Source organism: Lissotriton helveticus, chromosome 5_1 (genome assembly GCF_964261635.1).
Source record: "Lissotriton helveticus chromosome 5_1, aLisHel1.1, whole genome shotgun sequence".
NCBI classification, from domain to species: Eukaryota; Metazoa; Chordata; class Amphibia; order Caudata; family Salamandridae; genus Lissotriton; species Lissotriton helveticus.
The window spans coordinates 2,073,711,591-2,073,730,010 of record NC_136065.1 but is presented as its reverse complement, the minus strand read 5'-3'; the positions used below and the strand labels follow the sequence as shown (position 1 = coordinate 2,073,730,010).

The window sequence follows — 18,420 nt, the reverse complement described above, 5'->3', positions numbered from 1 at the left end:
TAGCAGGAGCGGGCGAAGCTGAGCCTGATCTTTAATGTTTTTACAGCCCGTATCCAACAACACTGGTACAGTTGGTGTGCTCAATGGGATAGAGATAATGGACTTTAGAAGCTTGCTCTCCGCTATCGCTAGGGCATCCAAACGGCAGGGCCGCACAGCTCTGCCCCATACAAGGCTGATGTCACTACTTTGGCCTTGTAGATATTGATTACTGGGGTAAGCGATCTCCTAGGTGAGGCCCGGAACTCACTTATGAGGGCTCCTCCAACTCTCCTATGGTTTAGGACCATTTTGTCAATGTGATTTGCCCAAGATAACTTATCCGTAATCCGAATACCGAGGTAATCGAATTCGGCTACTTTCTCTAAGGCAACCGAGTTAAGTGTAGGTGGGCGGCCCAGTTTCCTAGGTGGATTTAAAACTAGATATTTTGTTTTGTCCACATTTATTATTAAACCTTTTGCAGCACAAAACTCCTGAAAACGTGTTAGCAATTTCTGCAGGCCTTGAGGGGTCTTCGAGATCAGAAGCGTGTCGTCCGCAAAAAGCAAGGTGGGGATACGGACTCCTCCGAGACAGGGGGCGTCGGCTGGTTCTTGTTGAAGGTGTTTTACCACCCCATTCACATATAGTGAAAATAGGGTGGGCGCCAAGACGCAGCCCTGTCTTACACCCCTGGACACTGGTATCTTCTCAGTGAGCTCTCCGTTTTTACCCCAACGGACCTGTGCAAAGGTATGGGCATGGAGACTAATGAGGAGGGACAAGATGTAAGGAGGTAATCCCAACTCATTAAGCACCCTCCAAAGCTCTTCCCGGGGGACTAGGTCAAAGGCAGTCTTCAGGTCTATAAAGGCCAAGTAAAGACTACCCTTGCCCAGTTCCACCACCTTCCACCCCAGTAGTGCCAACCTAAACACCTGCTCTATTGTCCCCATACCAGCCCGAAAACCTGCCTGAAAATCTGATAGGATTTTATTCTCCTCCACCCAATGTAGGATCCTTCCAAGGATAGCTTTACCAGCTATCTTTTGGGTGGAGTCTATCAGACTTATGGGGCGGTAGCTCCCCGGGGTTTCCCTACACCCTTTTTTGTAGATCGGGACCACCACCGCCCCTTTCCAGGATTCTGGCACTGCCCCTCCCATCATGATGTCGTTTAAGAGAGCGGCAATGACCCTTCCCCATTCCGCTGGGTATGCCTTCATAAGATCCCCTGGAAGGCCGTCTGGGCCCGCTGCCTTGCGAGGCGCTATCCATCCTATAACCCCCTCAATCTCTAGGGGAGAGAAGAGATCATAGGCATGGGGTTCAATTGCTAGTGTAAGCTCCCTCCCGGCATTTAGTTCCCCATCTGGAGGGAGGTATAGGGTCCCGAAGTGTTTTATCCAGTTTTGAGGAGGGATGTTGCAGGGTCTCATAGATCCATCAGGTTTATTCCGTGTGGCTGTGAGATTCCAAAAGGCCCTTGAATCCCTAACTTTACTAGCCTGGAGCAGGTCTTCCCAGAATTTGTCTTCCCACTCCCCCCAGCAAATTTAAGGGACTTGTTATAGGCCTTCCTTGTTTCCTGTATCTCACCTCGGGATTTGTGTTTAACTGCCTCAACTAACTTTGCCTTGTGATCCCTACATGTTTGGGTATACCAACCATCAACAGGTTTTCTAAATTCTTTGTTGCCTAACTTGTTGGGATGTGAGGTAAACACGCTAGATAAGGCTTCTACCAAGGAGACAAAAAGCCCACTTGCTCTACCCACCCCTTCTAGGGAGGTTCCGAGGTTTGTTACCGCATGATTTAAGAGGGTTTGAATTTCCCTTACCTTTCCCTCGGAAAGAACCAATTTCGCCCATTTTATTCGTCTTCCACAGGTGGAGACTTCAGAATCAACCGGGGGTGCAGCTACCGGGTAAATATTACCCTTTCTTAAGGGGCACCACCACTGGTCCATACTTAAGGAGAGTGAGTTGTGGTCACTCTCAGTCGTAGGGACCACCTGCATGTCCCTTACGTAAGACCATAGACACACATCTATCAGGATATAATCTAACCTAGAGGTGTGTCCTGGCCTGTTGTACGTGTGGACACCCCCCCTATCCGAGGTTGTCCTCCCGTTTGCTGCACTTAAATTGAATTCAAGGCTCAGGGAGTATATCTGGAGCGCCACTTCTGTCCACCTTCTGATCGGTGGGATTTCCAGTACCGGAATCCCCAACCTAATATCATCCTCATCTTGGTCGAGGGAAACGTCCGAGCCCAGGGGCTCGAACGTACAGTTCATATCGCCCGCAACCAATGTACGAGTCTTTTGAGGGGAGTTTTTTAGCAGGGTCTCAAGGAGTGATATTACGGGAGACTTCCTCCCTCCCTTGGTTCCCCGGGCGTAAATATTGAAAACATTTAAGACAATTCTTCCCCTTTGATCTATTAGGGTAATGTTTTGTATGTCTGGGCAGCCTGTGGGAAACTCCACTACTCTGCAGTCTAAGGAGGCTGCGACCCATATGAGAAGGCCACCCGAAGGTCGCCCTCTCCCTGATACCGAGACTTGTGCCGGGGAGGAATAGGAAGAAAAACCCACCCTATGAACCAAGCTCCATGTCTCTTGGAAAAGGCACAGAGAGTGCTCATCAGCCCATGCAGTGAATTCAGGTATAGCCAATTTTCTTGCAATCCCTGCGACATTCCAGCTGCAAACCTTAAAAGCTAGGTCCGTCACAGCTGAAGTGTCGTTGGGCGCCAGAGTGTCCCTGTCTATGGTCCTCCTCAAGGGTATTTGAGGGGAGCAGCGATCTTGGGGGATGACTAAAGAGGCTGCTATCCCACTTACAAGGTTTGCATGGGTAGATGATACTCCTGATGGCTCTACTCTACTCTCGTTTTCCAGTCAATGAGGCCCTGGTGCCCACAATTGGTTCTCCCTTGGACCTCCCGTGACCCCAGCCCAATTTTGACCAGAAACAGGAGGGCTTGAGCTTCCTCCGATTAGGACAACACTTTGCCTGGGGTAAAAATAAGAAAGATCTACCAGTTTAACCCCTGGAACCCCCATATTTTTAATAGGAGTACAAATCGCGGGCACTACTCTTGGGTCTTGAAAATTTATAATTATACAATCCCCCTCCTGAGTCTTTTTCCCCTGCCCCACCCACCCCACTCTGCGGACACCCAGAATGATTCCATCCACATCCAACGGGATTGGCCTGTTTGCCTTCAGCCAGTGGATACACTTATTCTTAAGTGATTGATGGTTTTCCGACTGGCCTTCTTTTAATGGAGGCACATTAACCATAACAACAACAAAAGGTTGACAGTCTGGTGGGAGGTTTACTGGAGGGATTCGTCGTACTAGATTTCTAGGCACCGGTAAGGTGGTGGTTGGGGCAGCAGGTTGGACTACAGGTCTAGGGGTTTTCCCTTGCGCTAACCCGTTAATTTTGTTACATGCGCCTAGTTTTTGGGAGCCTTCCATTTTGCCACTAGCTAACTGTGGCTGCTTTTGTGGAAGAGGGTTAGGCTTACTTTTATCTGGCTCTAAATATGATGGTGGCCCCTTCTGTTTTGGTCCTGCTTTCGGACGGGGAGGAGATTTAGGAGCTGGGATTAATAGACTATTAGAGACAACTTTATTTGGACATATTGGGGGCTTAGGGTCTCTCTGTGATGGTAGCTCGTTCCCCTTTGCGCCCATGTCCTTATTTTCACTCACTCTGGTTATTTGTTTAAATGTGGTTTTGAGTGAGTGGAACCCGTCAAGGGTTGATTGCTCTAATTTATCTATCCGCTCCCCTAAACCCTTGACCTGTATTAGTAGCGGTTTCAAGAGACTGTATACTTTCTCGAGGATATTTTCAGCTGCTACGGGGTCAGTGAGGTTAGGAACCTTAGCAGTGTTAGCATCTATGTGTAGCCCCTTAGAAGAGATCAGAACATCCCCTTCAGAGTCAGCTTCATTCTCTATAGGCCTACCCCTTATGTTTCTCATCCCAGATCCAGGAGACTTTCTTGCTCTTTGATAAAGAGCAGCCTGTCTCACTAATCTACCCTTTTTGCGTTTACGTGATTTTTTACTTAAGGGCCTATTCTCCTGACTAATCTCGGGAGTTTGGCTGTTGGGGGAAACCCTCACTGACTCCCCTTCTGATATAACTAAGGAGGTGGTGAGCGGGTTTGAGGGCAGAGGATCACTGGTGGCTTCGTGTGGAAGGTTAGGTGGAGAAGGTGGAGACAGCTTACTAAGTCCACCGTCTTCCTCAGTAGCTATGGGTATAAGTTCGGCCAGATTTTCCAGCCTATCTATATTTTGCTCTATGCTTTGCTCTATACCAGCCAGCTGGGGGGGGTCAGAGGAAACGCCATGCACACTAGATGGAGAAACAGATTGAACCCGGACACTAGCCGGTGTAAGCGACTGGGCAGCAACCCCCAGGGATGAACGTCTTGAGGGGAGGTACACCTCTGATAAACGCCGCTCAGACATAGCAATCTCCTTTTCAATCACCGCCGCCACCCTAGTGATAAAACGGTCCATAGATCCTATAACAGGGCTCGCTGCAATTGACCCCCTTTCGCCTTCACTCCTAAGAAGCTTCCCAGAGCGGGTAGACATGATTGCGGGGAACAGCTCAGGTACTCACACTGGACGTATGTACTCACGGCTAATGGAAAGGAAAGGGACGTTGCCCAGCCCAGCCTTGACAGCCCCTGACGGCCACAGACGGCCCGCCCTCTGCCCGGGCTCCGCCCGGCACCGCCCGCGCGCGTCCGCGACACGGAGGAAGCTGTCCCCTTTTGTGCGCCTCCTGGCGCTCCTGGCAGGAAGAGGAAGCGGTGTGGACGCAGGGCGCGCTGGGAGCTGTAGTCCGTTCACAGCGTCAGGGACCCAGCGTCGCTGCGAGATCTTCCCTCGTGCAGGTAAGGCAGGCAAGCAGGCGGTGAAGCGCTAAGACCCCTCCTCGGGCCGGTATGCGCTAAGAAATGACTCCCAGCTCCTCAGTGGGAGCTGTTCCCTTTTGTGCGCCTCCTGGCGCTCCTGGCAGGAAGAGGAAGCGGTGTGGACGCAGGGCGCGCTGGGAGCTGTAGTCCGTTCACAGCGTCAGGGACCCAGCGTCGCTGCGAGATCTTCCCTCGTGCAGGTAAGGCAGGCAAGCAGGCGGTGAAGCGCTAAGACCCCTCCTCGGGCCGGTATGCGCTAAGAAATGACTCCCAGCTCCTCAGTGGGAGCTGTTCCCTTTTGTGTGCCTCCTGGCGCTCCTGGCAGGAAGAGGAAGCGGTGTGGACGCAGGGCGCACTGGGAGCTGTAGTCCGTTCACAGCGTCAGGGACCCAGCGTCGCTGCGAGATCTTCCCTCGTGCAGGTAAGGCAGGCAAGCAGGCGGTGAAGCGCTAAGACCCCTCCTCGGGCCGGTATGGGCAATTTAATTTCCTGGGTTTGATGCGTTTAACCCCACTCTCAACCATGAGTCAGCCTGAACTGTTTAGCCTTTCGACTTTGTGAAAGTCAGCCCTGAAAAAGAGGTCAATTGACAACGTTGTTGGGGGCTTGTCTTAATACCGGCTTCTTCTGCTTTTCAAGACAATGTGTGTAGACTCAAACTTTTGCTGGCAACTGTGTGGACACATTTGAGCATCTAACACTAAATTATTAACAGGCCTGCCAAGTTACTATGAAACCCAGAACTCATTAGCACAACACGTTCAACTGTTCAAATGTGTACCTTTACCCATCAAAGCAATACAATCTACATGTTTCACGGTCTGCTCTGGTGACACAAATGTTACAGAAATCATCTCACCTACTTGAGTGGGTGTCCTTAAGGTGACTTCTGATTGGAGCACAACTGTGCACATCCACCCTGGTGTAGAGGCTGCTACAAGGAGTGCTGAATCTCAGACCCTTCTTGCGCATGCTGTGCGCTGGAACATTCTGCAACTTAGAAGAAGCCCCTGAACTAATGGACATTGGGCCAAGAGCTCTTTCTCCACTAGGACCTTTGGTACATGGCTTCCTCATTGGAATAAAAAACACATACCACGCAACTGTGCACGGTCTGTACTAGATGATGCTAAAGGACTCACAGACTCCTGCAAATGTGTTGCTGTGACACACCTTCATTGTGCTGCTAAAGTGATGGATGGTGGCCTCTGGTTCTAGGCACTTCACCATCCCCCCTCTGTTTTCTGGACAACGTACATCATAGTGTGGAGTGGAAATGCCCTGCAAATTCTTACCATGGCATCCATATCTTGTGCGATTAACTGCTAGATGGATAGGAGGAGGGGGGGGGTGTCTAATGCCATGGAGGTACTGGCCTTCCTACCCCACTGTCAAAACACTGGATGGTGGGCAGCACTGAGCAGACTATAGGTGCCAGCCCAAGAATCCAAATGCGTTCAGTTTAAGTATTCGATGATGGGGGTAAGGCGAGTGTCATATGGACACCAACACGTTCTTCCTTGCAGCACTATCAATGCCCATCGGCAATAGTATAGATAGCACATATTTACCTCCAATGGCACATACATAAACAACACACACCACCCACAGTGGCACAAATTGGTGAACCAGAGCTTGGGTTTCCATAAAAACGCATTTCTAATGGGCATGGACTTGCCATAAATAGGCAGACTACTCGCAGACTCATAGGTATGGCAGAGTCTTCTCCAATATAGTATTAGGCTGTCCTCCAGAAGGGATGTACACATCCACCAGAAGAGGTATGAACACCCATCAACATATCAGTGATATTTCTGATGGAAGTATACATCACGTTATTGCTTCTGCTTTTGAATCACCAGCCATGTTAGCAACAAATTATGGTAATGAATTCTGAGTACTCAATAATGCGAATCAGTCATAACCAGTACAGAATGGCATGCTAAGAACATAGAGGCCGGGATAAAAGCCGTAGAAGTGACCTTGACACATGAGAACCCTACAAGTGTGCCCATATAAAGGAATCACCCACCTCGTCATCAGAGTTATCGGAGTCAAGGTTTGCACCATCCAGTGATCTTGCGACAGCGGAGATGGTTTCCTACAAAGAGACAGAGCAGGGACACAACACAGCTGTCACTTCAGATTGTCCGCTGCTAGGTAGTGGCACAGACTATGAATGAAATGGGACAGAAGAAACATCTGGGAATGTCCTTCACCCTGTGTGCTTTGCAAGGAGAGGATAAAAATGTCTGCGGAGGTCCTTTATTCCAGACAATGAGCCAGTGAAATAGGATAGGCATTCCTTGAGACATTCCATGCAGTGATGTATGAGATCTAGACATACTGGGAATTATTAAGCATTCCATGCAGTGATAAATTATTAAACATTCCATGCAGTGATACACGATAAACATGCCAGAGGATGTCCTGTATTTCAAGCAGTGACACAGTGAGATGGGTTAGAAGTGCCATGAGATGTTCGATTCCTTGTAAGGATTGATTAGATAGGATTGACATGCCAAGAGATGTTCCATATTCCATGCAGTGATACATAGAGACTGGACAAACATGCCAGGGAGCGTTATATATTTAATACACCGAGACAATGAGCTAGGACAGAAATGTCCGGAACGCCACTTCTTCCATGCACAAATACAGCGTGACAAAAGGATAGAAATGTTTTGTTTCATGCAGTAATTCCATGAGATTTCAGAAAGATAATCATATGTTCTGCTGTCCGAGTGTTATAAAACCAACTCACCTTGACACCCAACTCCATAGAATTCAAGCGCTCCACGTTGATGCAACTCTCTGTCCCAGCAATCAGTTCTTCGTGAAGAGCATCACCTGACCTAGTCATCGGCTTCTTATCAATGGAACTAGTCCTATTGGCTCTCGGCTTATCAATCGAGCCGAACGCGCATATTATCAGTTCATTATCAAGGCAGATGTTTGTGCCGATCACAGACTCCTTACTAAAAATACAACCTGGGCTCATCGTGGGATCGTCATCGAGAGAGTCTTCTGTGCTAACCATGGGCTCTTTATCAATTGATCCTTCGCTGTGGATGATAATGTTCTTTTCAATGAGGACACTGGTGCTCATCATGGATTCTTTGTCAATTAAGATGTCTCTGATGGTAGCAGATTTCTTATCGATTGTACCGACCGTGTAGATAACGTGTTCCCCTTTGATAGAGTCTTCTGTGCTAACTATGGGTCCGTTATCAATAGAACCTTCCCTGTCAATAGTAATGTTCTTCTCAATGGAGACCCCCATGCTCATCATGGGATCAGTAGGGCCATTTGTGCAGACCACCAGCATGTTGCCTTTGCCGATCGTGGATTCATGATCAATGGAGACACCTGTGCTGATCACAGATTCTGTATCAATGTTTATGTCTGTGCTAATCACACCTGTGCTGGTCCTGGTTTCCTCATCAATAGAGTCTTCTGTACTGACCATGGCCTCCTCATCAATGGAACCAGTCCTGCTGGGTTCGCGATGAGCTGAGGGACCGGTGTTGATAACAGATTCCAAATTAATGCAGATATTTGTGCCGACTGCAGAGTTCTTTTCACTGGAACCATCTGTGCTGGATGAGGGCATAAAATCAGACACGTCCGTTCTGATGGTGTGCTCATTTTCAATGGAGCCATTTGTACGGACCATGGAATCCTTATCAATGAAGACCTCAGTGCTGGTGGCTGGTGCCTTATCAAAGTAAATGTCTTGGCTGGTTGCAGATTCCTTATTGATCGAGACCTCTGCTTCGATTATGGGCTCATTATCAATTGAGTCCTCGTTACTAACCATGGGCGCCTCCTCAGTACAGACTTCCGTTCTGATTGTGGAATTATCCTGGAGTAAAACATTGCTTCTGATCATGGCCTCCTCATCAATAGGACAGACTGTGCTGATCATACTCTCCTCATCAATAGAGACATCAGATATGATGGTGCCCCGCTCATCAAGGGAATCTTCTGTGCTGACCAAGAGTTCATTATCAATGGCAACATTGGTGCTCATCCCATATTCCTTATCATTGTAGATGTCTGCGCTGATTGTAGATTTCTGATCATTAGTGGTATCTGTTCTGATGTGGACGTCATTATCAATAGAGACATCGGTTTGAATGCTCAGCTCTTTATCACCTGATCGGCTTGTGCAGACCACAGGTTCCATGTCAATATTGCCAGCTGTGCACATAGTCGCCTCCTCAGAGACCTCTGTTGCGACTGCAGCTTCCTCATCGATGGAGCAGGCTGTACTCGCCATGGGCTCCACTCCAGCAAAGACACTTGTACTGATCAGGGGTTCCTTATCAATGCCCAAGTCTACAGTAGTGGCAGATTCTTTATCAAAATGGCCAGCTGTGCTGGGAGAGGGCTCCTCATCAAGAGAGACATCTGTGCTGACCATGGGCTCCTCATCAATGGAGGGAACTGTGCTAACCTTGGGAGGCTCTTCAATAGATCCAACTGTGCTAACCATGGGAGGCTCCTCAACATAACTAAGTGTGATAACCTTGGGAGAATCCTTAAAAGATCCAACTGTGCTAACCATGGTAGACTCCTCAGTAGATCTGCCTGTGCTAACCTTGGGAGGCTCCTCAACAGATCCAACTGTGCTAACGATGTGAGGCTCCTCAACAGAACTAAGTGTGCTAACCATGGTAGGCTCCTCAGTAGATCCGCCTGTGCTTACCATGGGCGGCTCCTCAACAGATCCAGCTGTGCTAACCATGGGTTCTTCATCAATACAGCTAACTGTGGTAACCATGGGAGGCTCCGCAACAGATCCAAATGTGCTGACCATGGTAGACTCCTCAGTAGATTCCCCTGTGCTTACCATGGGAGGCTCCTCAACAGATCCAACTGTGCTAACCATGGGAGGCTCCTCAACAGAACTTAGTGTTCTAACCTTGGGAGGCTCCTCAACAGATCCAACTGTGCTAACCATGGTAGGCTCCTCAGTAGATCTGCCTGTGCTAACCATGGGAGGCTCCTCAACAGATCCAACTGTGCTAACCATGTGAGGCTCCTCAACAGAACTAAGTGTGCTAACCTTGGGAGGCTCCTCAATAGATTCAACTGTGCTAACCATGGTAGGCTCCTTAGTAGATCCGCCTGTGCTTACCATGGGAGGCTCCTCAACAGATCCAGCTGTGCTAACCATGGGTTCTTCATCAATACAGCTAACTGTGCTAACCATGGTAGACTCCTCAATAGATTCAACTGTGCTAACCATGGTAGGCTCCTCAGTAGATCCGCCTGTGCTTACCATGGGAGGCTCCCCAACAGATCCAGCTGTGCTAACCATGGGAGGCTCCTCAATACAGCCAACTGTGGTAACCATGGGAGGCTCTTCAACAGAACTAAGTGTGCTAACCTTGGGAGGCTCCTCAACAGATCCAACTGTGCTAAACATGTGAGGCTCCTCAACAGCTCCAACTGTGCTACCCATGGTAGGCTCCTCAACAGATCCAACTGTGCTAACCATGTGAGGATCTTCAAAAGAACTAAGTTTGCTAACCTTGGGAGGCTCCTCAATAGATCCAACTGTGCTAACAATGGTAGGCTCCTCAGTAGATCCGCCTGTGCTAACCATGGGAGGCTCCTCAATACAGCTAACTGTGGTAACCATGGGAGGCTGCTCAACAGAACTAAGCGTGCTAACCTTGGGAAGCTCCTCAACAGATCCAACTGTGCTGACCATGGTAGACTCCTCAATAGATTCAACTGTGCTAACCATGGTAGGCTCCTCAGTAGATCCGCATGTGCTTACCATGGGAGGCTCCCCAACAGATCCAGCTGTGCTAACCATGGGAGGCTCCTCAATACAGCCAACTGTGGTAACCATGGGAGGCTCTTCAACAGAACTAAGTGTGCTAACCTTGGGAGGCTCCTCAACAGATCCAACTGTGCTAACCATGTGAGGCTCCTCAACAGCTCCAACTGTGCTACCCATGGTAGGCTCCTCAACAGATCCAATTGTGCTAACCGTGTGAGGCTCTTCAAAAGAACTAAGTGTGCTAACCTTGGGAGGCTCCTCAATAGATCCAACTGTGCTAACCATGGTAGGCTCCTCAGTAGATCCGCCTGTGCTAACCATGGGAGGCTCCTCAATACAGCTAACTGTGGTAACCATGGGAGGCTGCTCAACAGAACTAAGCGTGCTAACCTTGGGAAGCTCCTCAACAGATCCAACTGTGCTGACCATGGTAGACTCCTCAGTAGATTCGCCTGTGCTTACCACGGGAGGCTCCTCAACAGATCCAACTGTGCTAACCATGGGTGGCTCCTCAACAGATCCAACTGTGCTAACCATGGGAGGCTCCTCAACAGATCCAACTGTGCTAACCATGGGTGGCTCCTCAACAGATCCAACTGTGCTAACCATGGGTGGCTCCTCAACAGATCCAACTGTGCTAACCATGGGTGGCTCCTCAACAGATCCAACTGTGCTAACCATGGGTGGCTCCTCAGTAGATCTGCCTGTGCTAACCATGGGAGGCTCCTCAGTAGATCTGCCTGTGCTAACCATGGGTTCTTCATCAATACAGCTAACTGTTCTATCCATGTGAGGCTCCTCGACAGAACTAAGTGTGCTAACCAGGGGAGGCTCCTCAACAGATCCAACTGTGCTGACCATGGCAGACTCCTCAGTAGATACGCCTATGCTTACCATGGGAGGCTCCTCAACAGATCCGACTGTGCTAACCATGGGAGGCTCCTCAATACAGCTAACTGTGGTAACCATGGGAGGCTCCTCAACAGAACTAAGTGTGCTAACTAGGGGAGGCTCCTCAACAGATCCAACTATGCTGAGCATGGTAGACTCCTCAGTAGATTCACCTGTGCTAACCATGGGCGGCTCCTCAAGAGATCCAACTGTGCTAACCATGGCAGGATCCTCAACAGATGCAACTGTGCTAACCATGGCAGGCTCCTTAACATATCCAACTGTGCAAACCATGGGTGGCTCCTCAATAGATCCAAGTATGCTAACCATGAGAGACTCCTCAACAGATCCAGCTGTGCTAACGATGGGTTCCTCATCAATACAGCTAACTGTGGTTACCATGGGAGGCTCCTCAACAGAACTAAGTATGCTAACCATGGGAGGCTCCTCAACAGATCCACCAGTGCTAACCATGGGAGACTCCTCAACAGATCTGACTGTGCTAACCATGGGAGGCTCCCCAACAGATCCAACTGTGCTAACCATGGGAGGCTCCCCAACAGATCCAACTGTGCTACCCATGGGAGGCTCCTCAACAGATCCAACTGTGCTACCCATGGGAGGCTTCTCAACAGATCCAACTGTGCTAACCATGGGAGGCTCCTCAACAGATCCAACTGTGCTAACCATGGGAGGCTCCTCAACAGATCCAACTGTGCTAACCATGGGAGGCTCCTCAACAGATCCAACTGTGCTAACCATGGGAGGCTCCTCAACAGATCCAACTGTGCTAACCATGGGAGGCTTCTCAACAGATCCAACTGTGCTAACCATGTGAGGCTCCTCAACAGATCCAACTGTGCTAACCATGGGAGGCTCCTCAACAGATCCAACTGTGCTAACCATGGGAGGCTCCTCAACAGATCCAACTGTGCTAACCATGGGTGGCTCCTCAACAGATCCAACTGTGCTAACCATGGTAGGCTCCTCAGTAGATCCGCCTGTGCTAACCATGGGAGGCTCCTCAATACAGCTAACTGTGGTAACCATGGGAGGCTGCTCAACAGAACTAAGCGTGCTAACCTTGGGAAGCTCCTCAACAGATCCAACTGTGCTGACCATGGGAGGCTCCTCAGTAGATCCACCTGTGCTAACCATGGGAGGCTCCTCAACAGATCCAACTGTGCTAACCATGGGAGGCTCCTCAACAGATCCACCTGTGCCAACCATGGGAGGCTCCTCAACAGATCCAGCTGTGCCAACCATGGGAGGCTCCTCAACAGATCCAGCTGTGCTAACCATGGGAGGCTCCTCAACAGAACTTAGTGTTCTAACCTTGGGAGGCTCCTCAACAGAACTAAGTGTGCTAACCTTGGGAGGCTCCTCAACAGAACTAAGTGTGCTAACCTTGGGAGGCTCCTCAACAGATCCAACTGTGCTAACCATGGGAGGCTCCTCAGTAGAACCACCTGTGCTAACCATGGGAGGCTCCTCAACAGATCCAGCTGTGCCAACCATGGGAGGCTCCTCAACAGATCCAGCTGTGCCAACCATGGGAGGCTCCTCAACATATCCAGCTGTGCCAACCATGGGAGGCTCCTCAACATATCCAGCTGTGCCAACCATGGGAGGCTCCTCAACAGATCCAACTGTGCTAACCATGGGAGGCTCCTCAACAGATCCAACTGTGCTAACCATGGGAGGCTCCTCAACAGATCCAACTGTGCTAACCATGTGAGGCTCCTCAACAGAACTAAGTGTGCTAACCTTGGGAGGCTCCTCAATAGATTCAACTGTGCTAACCATGGTAGGCTCCTTAGTAGATCCGCCTGTGCTTACCATGGGAGGCTCCTCAACAGATCCAGCTGTGCCAACCATGGGTTCTTCATCAATACAGCTAACTGTGCTAACCATGGTAGACTCCTCAATAGATTCAACTGTGCTAACCATGGTAGGCTCCTCAGTAGATCCGCCTGTGCTAACCATGGGAGGCTCCTCAATACAGCTAACTGTGCTAACCATGGGAGGCTCCTCAGTAGATCCGCCTGTGCTTACCATGGGAGGCTCCCCAACAGATCCAGCTGTGCTAACCATGGGAGGCTCCTCAATACAGCCAACTGTGGTAACCATGGGAGGCTCTTCAACAGAACTAAGTGTGCTAACCTTGGGAGGCTCAACAGATCCAACTGTGCTAACCATGTGAGGCTCCTCAACAGCTCCAACTGTGCTACCCATGGTAGGCTCCTCAACAGATCCAATTGTGCTAACCGTGTGAGGCTCTTCAAAAGAACTAAGTGTGCGAACCATGGGAGGCTCCTCAACAGATCCAACTGTGCTAACCATGTGAGGCTCTTCAAAAGAACTAAGTGTGCGAACCATGGTAGGCTCCTCAGTAGATCCGCCTGTGCTAACCATGGGAGGCTCCTCAATACAGCTAACTGTGGTAACCATGGGAGGCTGCTCAACAGAACTAAGCGTGCTAACCTTGGGAAGCTCCTCAACAGATCCAACTGTGCTGACCATGGGAGGCTCCTCAGTAGATCCAACTGTGCTAACCATGGGAGGCTCCTCAACAGATCCAGCTGTGCCAACCATGGGAGGCTCCTCAATAGATCCGACTGTCCTAGCCATGGGAGACTCCTCAATAGATTCGACTGTGCTAACCCTGGGAGGCTCCTCAACAGATCCAACAGTGCTGACCATGGGCTCCTCATCAATCGGGCCAACTGTGGTAACCATGGGCTTCTCAATAGGGCCGATTGAGCTGACCACTACTTCCTTCCCAGTGGAGACATCTGTACTGATCACAGATTCCTTATCAACAGGACAGACTGTGTTGATATGTACTTCTTTAGTCCTACAGCAGCCTGTGGTGGTCATGCATTCCTGTTCAGTGTTCCAGTCTGTGTGTGGCGCGGATTCTGCATCCATCAAGTGCTTGGTGTGGCTTGTCAATGGTTTGCCATCAGTGCCGTTGTTGAATGTGGCGATTTCATCCATGCTCAGCTCCACCTTAGAAAGCAAATATTTTTTTTAATGAGAAGTAAGAATAAAATGTAAAGGGCAGCGAACACTGTATGACACGTGCTCAGTGCAGTGACAGAGAAGCACACAGCTGGGGACATTATTTGATATATGAACAGTGAAAGAAGATTTATCAATATTAAAATAAATGTGCACTGCACACTTAGTTGGCTTAAAATAAATTCATCTTTTTCACCAAGCATGCTCACTTTTCACAAAGTTGTGTATTAGATTAAGAGTAGTCACCCCCTCCCCGCCCCCCAAGAAGAAGGAAGAATTAATGTGAGATGCGGACAAGGGGACTAGATCAAGGAGAAAATATCTATAAAGCACAAAATGTAAATAATATTTTGAGGACCTTCGAGAAAGCCTCCAAAGAGTAAACCACCTAGATTCCAGCAGGGGTAGAGTTGGGCACTGGATTCCCCATGAAACCAAATGTCCCAGTCTGCAGGCTTACTGACTGATGAAAAATCTCCAGTAACAGAAGGCACCAGAGCCAGCACCTGCTCTTTATTCCATGCAGAGATGGAGTGAAATAGAAGGATAGAGAAGGTTCTTGGTATCATGCATGAGAGAAGTATTGAAATGAGTGGGAATATTTTATATTACAAGCAGTGTTACAGTGAGAAGGAAGACTAGAGTGTCCTCTTTGAGCACACATCTATGGCGAGTTGTGCGCCATCGCGACCTACCATATTTATGAATTGCCAGCCACAACTGATATATTCCATGCAGTGACAGTGAGAGAAATAAATGGATATGTTTATTTTGCATGCAGGTAGAAGGTCACGTCACCAGTGTGCTTTATTTCATGAAGTGACGCAGAAGGATATAAGTGTTTAGTGAAATCTATAATGTATACACAGATATATTGAGATGGATGGACATGTTTGAGGTGTACTTAAATCTATGTCAGACACAATGAAATAGAAGGCTGAAGTGTATGGCGATATTCATATTCCATGCAGTGATAGGGAGACAGAAGGATAGATATGTATGGTATTGTTCATATTCCATGCAGTGATAGGGAGACAGAAGGATAGATATGCATGGTATTGTTCATATTCCATGCAGTGATAGGGAGACAGAAGGATAGATATGTATGGTATTGTTCATATTCCATTCAGTGATAGGGAGACAGAAGGATAGATATGTATGGTATTGTTCATATTCCATGCAGTGATAGGGAGACAGAAGGATAGATATGCATGGTATTGTTCATATTCCATGCAGTGATAGGGAGACAGAAGGATAGATATGTATGGTATTGTTCATATTCCATTCAGTGATAGGGAGACAGAAGGATAGATATGTATGGTATTGTTCATATTCCATTCAGTGATAGGGAGACAGAAGGATAGATATGTATGGTATTGTTCATATTCCATTCAGTGATAGGGAGACAGAAGGATAGATATGTATGGTATTGTTCATATTCCACGCAGTGATAGGGAGACAGAAGGATAGATATGCATGGTATTGTTCATATTCCATGCAGTGATAGGGAGACAGAAGGATAGATATGTATGGTATTGTTCATATTCCATGCAGTGATAGGGAGACAGAAGGATAGATATGTATGGTATTGTTCATATTCCATGCAGTGATAGGGAGACAGAAGGATAGATATGCATGGTATTGTTCATATTCCATGCAGTGACAGTGAGAAAGAAGGATAAAAGGGCATGGTAATGTTTATATTGCATGCAGGACACAGCGAGATAGAAGTATATGGTATTGTTCATATTCCATGCAGTGACAACGAGATGGAAAGATAGAAGTGTATGATAATGCTCGTATTCCATAGATATAGGGTAGAAATGTATGGTATTGTTCATATTCCATGCAGTGACAGTAAGATAGAAGGGGAGAAAGTGTATGGTGATGTTTATATTACCTACAGTGGGATAAAAGGATGGGCACATCGCAGGTGTTCTTTTTCCATGCAGTGAGATGGAAGGGGAGAAACTGTGTGGTGATGTTTATATTCCCTGCATTGATGCAGTGGGTTAAAAGGATCGACATCGCCCAGGCGATTCTTATTCCATGCAATGAGACATTGACATGAAAGTGGGGGGTAATATATATATATTTCTTGCAGTGAGGTAAAAGGATGAACATGTCCCAGGTGTTCTTTATTACATGCAGTAATGCAGTCAGGTGGAGGGTTGCGGTGATGTTTAAATTCCATGCAGTGATACAGTGAAATAGAATTGAAGTGCATGATGATGGTTATATTCCATGAAGCGACACAGTGAGATAGGATTGAGAAGTCTCAGTTCTTTATTTCATGCAGTGATGCAGTGAGATAGATGTATATGGTGATGCTTATATTCCATGCAGAGATATAGTGAGGTGGATGGTCATGTAAGAGGGGCCTTATTCCATGCAGGGAGATGTAAATGTATGGTGAGGATTATATCCCACACAGTGATATACAAGGATGGACATGTCCCAGGTGTCCTTTATTGCATTCAGTGATATAGAAGGTTGTGCTGAGGTTTATATTCCTTGCAGTGAGAGAGAATGATGGACATGTCCCAGGTGTTCTTTATCCCATGCAGTGAGGTAGTGAGATTGAGTGTATGATATTTATATTGCATGCAGTGATCTATTGAGATGACCGGACATGTTTGAGGTGTTGTGGGTTTCACGCAGTGACGTAGTGAGATAGGACAGAAGTAAATGGGGAGGTTTATAGGCCATGCAATGACATAGCGAGATGAAAGGATTCAGATGAATAAATGTGCCCTGTAGTCCAGGAAGTGATGCAGTGAAACAGGGTAGAAATGGATGGCATGTATAGGTGCCATGTATGGATGCAGTGTGGCGAGATGGATAACTAAGGGGATATTTCACGCTTAAACACATAGTCAAGAAAATAAATGAAATTCCTACCTTGTTATTCATGGCTTCTGGCCCAACTGACTCCACACTGATGCAGCTGCTTGTGTTCATCAATGATTCTTGATCAATGGAGCCATCAGGGTTGATAGAGTCATTATCAATAAAACCATCTGTGCGTAATGGTAAGTGCTGAACAGTGTATTCTGTGCTGAGAGGCGCTGCTTCCCCAGCGGAGACGTCTGTGCTGAGAGGCGCCGCTTCATCAATTAAGCTTACTGAGCTAATCTCCAGTTCATCAATGCATCTTTCTGTATCGATTTTAGCTTTCTCATCAATAAAACTAAGCGTGTTGGTAGGAGCTGCCTCATCCGGTGGGCCATCTGTGCTGAGAGGTGCTGGCTCTTCCATGGAGCCAGCTGTGCTGAGAGGCAATGGCTCATCCGTGGAACTGTCTGTGCAGAGGGAGACTGCCTCATCAGTCTGGCCGTATGTGCTGAGAGGTATTGCTTCCCCAGCGGAGACGTCTGTGCTGAGAGGCGCTGCTTCATCAATGGATCGTACTGAGCTAATCTCCAGTTCCTCAATGCAGCTTTGTGTTTCAGTTTTAGCTTTCTCATCAATAAGACTGTGTGTGCTGAGAGGCGCTGCCTCATCCGGGGGGCCGTCTGTGCTGAGAGGTATTGCTTCCCCAGCGGAGACGTCTGTGCTGAGAGGCGCTGCTTCATCAATGGATCGTACTGAGCTAATCTCCAGTTCCTCAATGCAGCTTTGTGTTTCAGTTTTAGCTTTCTCATCAATAAGACTGTGTGTGCTGAGAGGCGCTGCCTCATCCGGGGGGCCGTCTGTGCTGAGAGGCGCTGCCTCATCCGGGGGGCCGTCTGTGCTGAGAGGCGCTGCCTCATCCGGGGGGCCGTCTGTGCTGA

The 18,420-nt window shown here is 48.3% G+C and overlaps 1 protein-coding gene across 1 annotated transcript in view; it reads right to left on the bottom strand.

Annotated features, from left to right (window-relative positions):
* Positions 1-11,704, bottom strand: part of LOC144753999 (uncharacterized) — a 31,336-nt gene extending 19,632 nt beyond the window's left edge. Inside the window, exons 1-2 of the mRNA XM_078641518.1 lie at positions 7,700-11,704; positions 6,968-7,036 (exon numbers count right to left, since the gene is read on the bottom strand). Of these exons, the coding sequence (XP_078497644.1) occupies positions 6,968-7,036; positions 7,700-11,701 (4,071 nt within the window). The 5' untranslated portion in view covers positions 11,702-11,704. The remainder of the gene's footprint in view (positions 1-6,967; positions 7,037-7,699) is intronic.
* Positions 11,705-18,420: the final 6,716 nt, after the last annotated feature.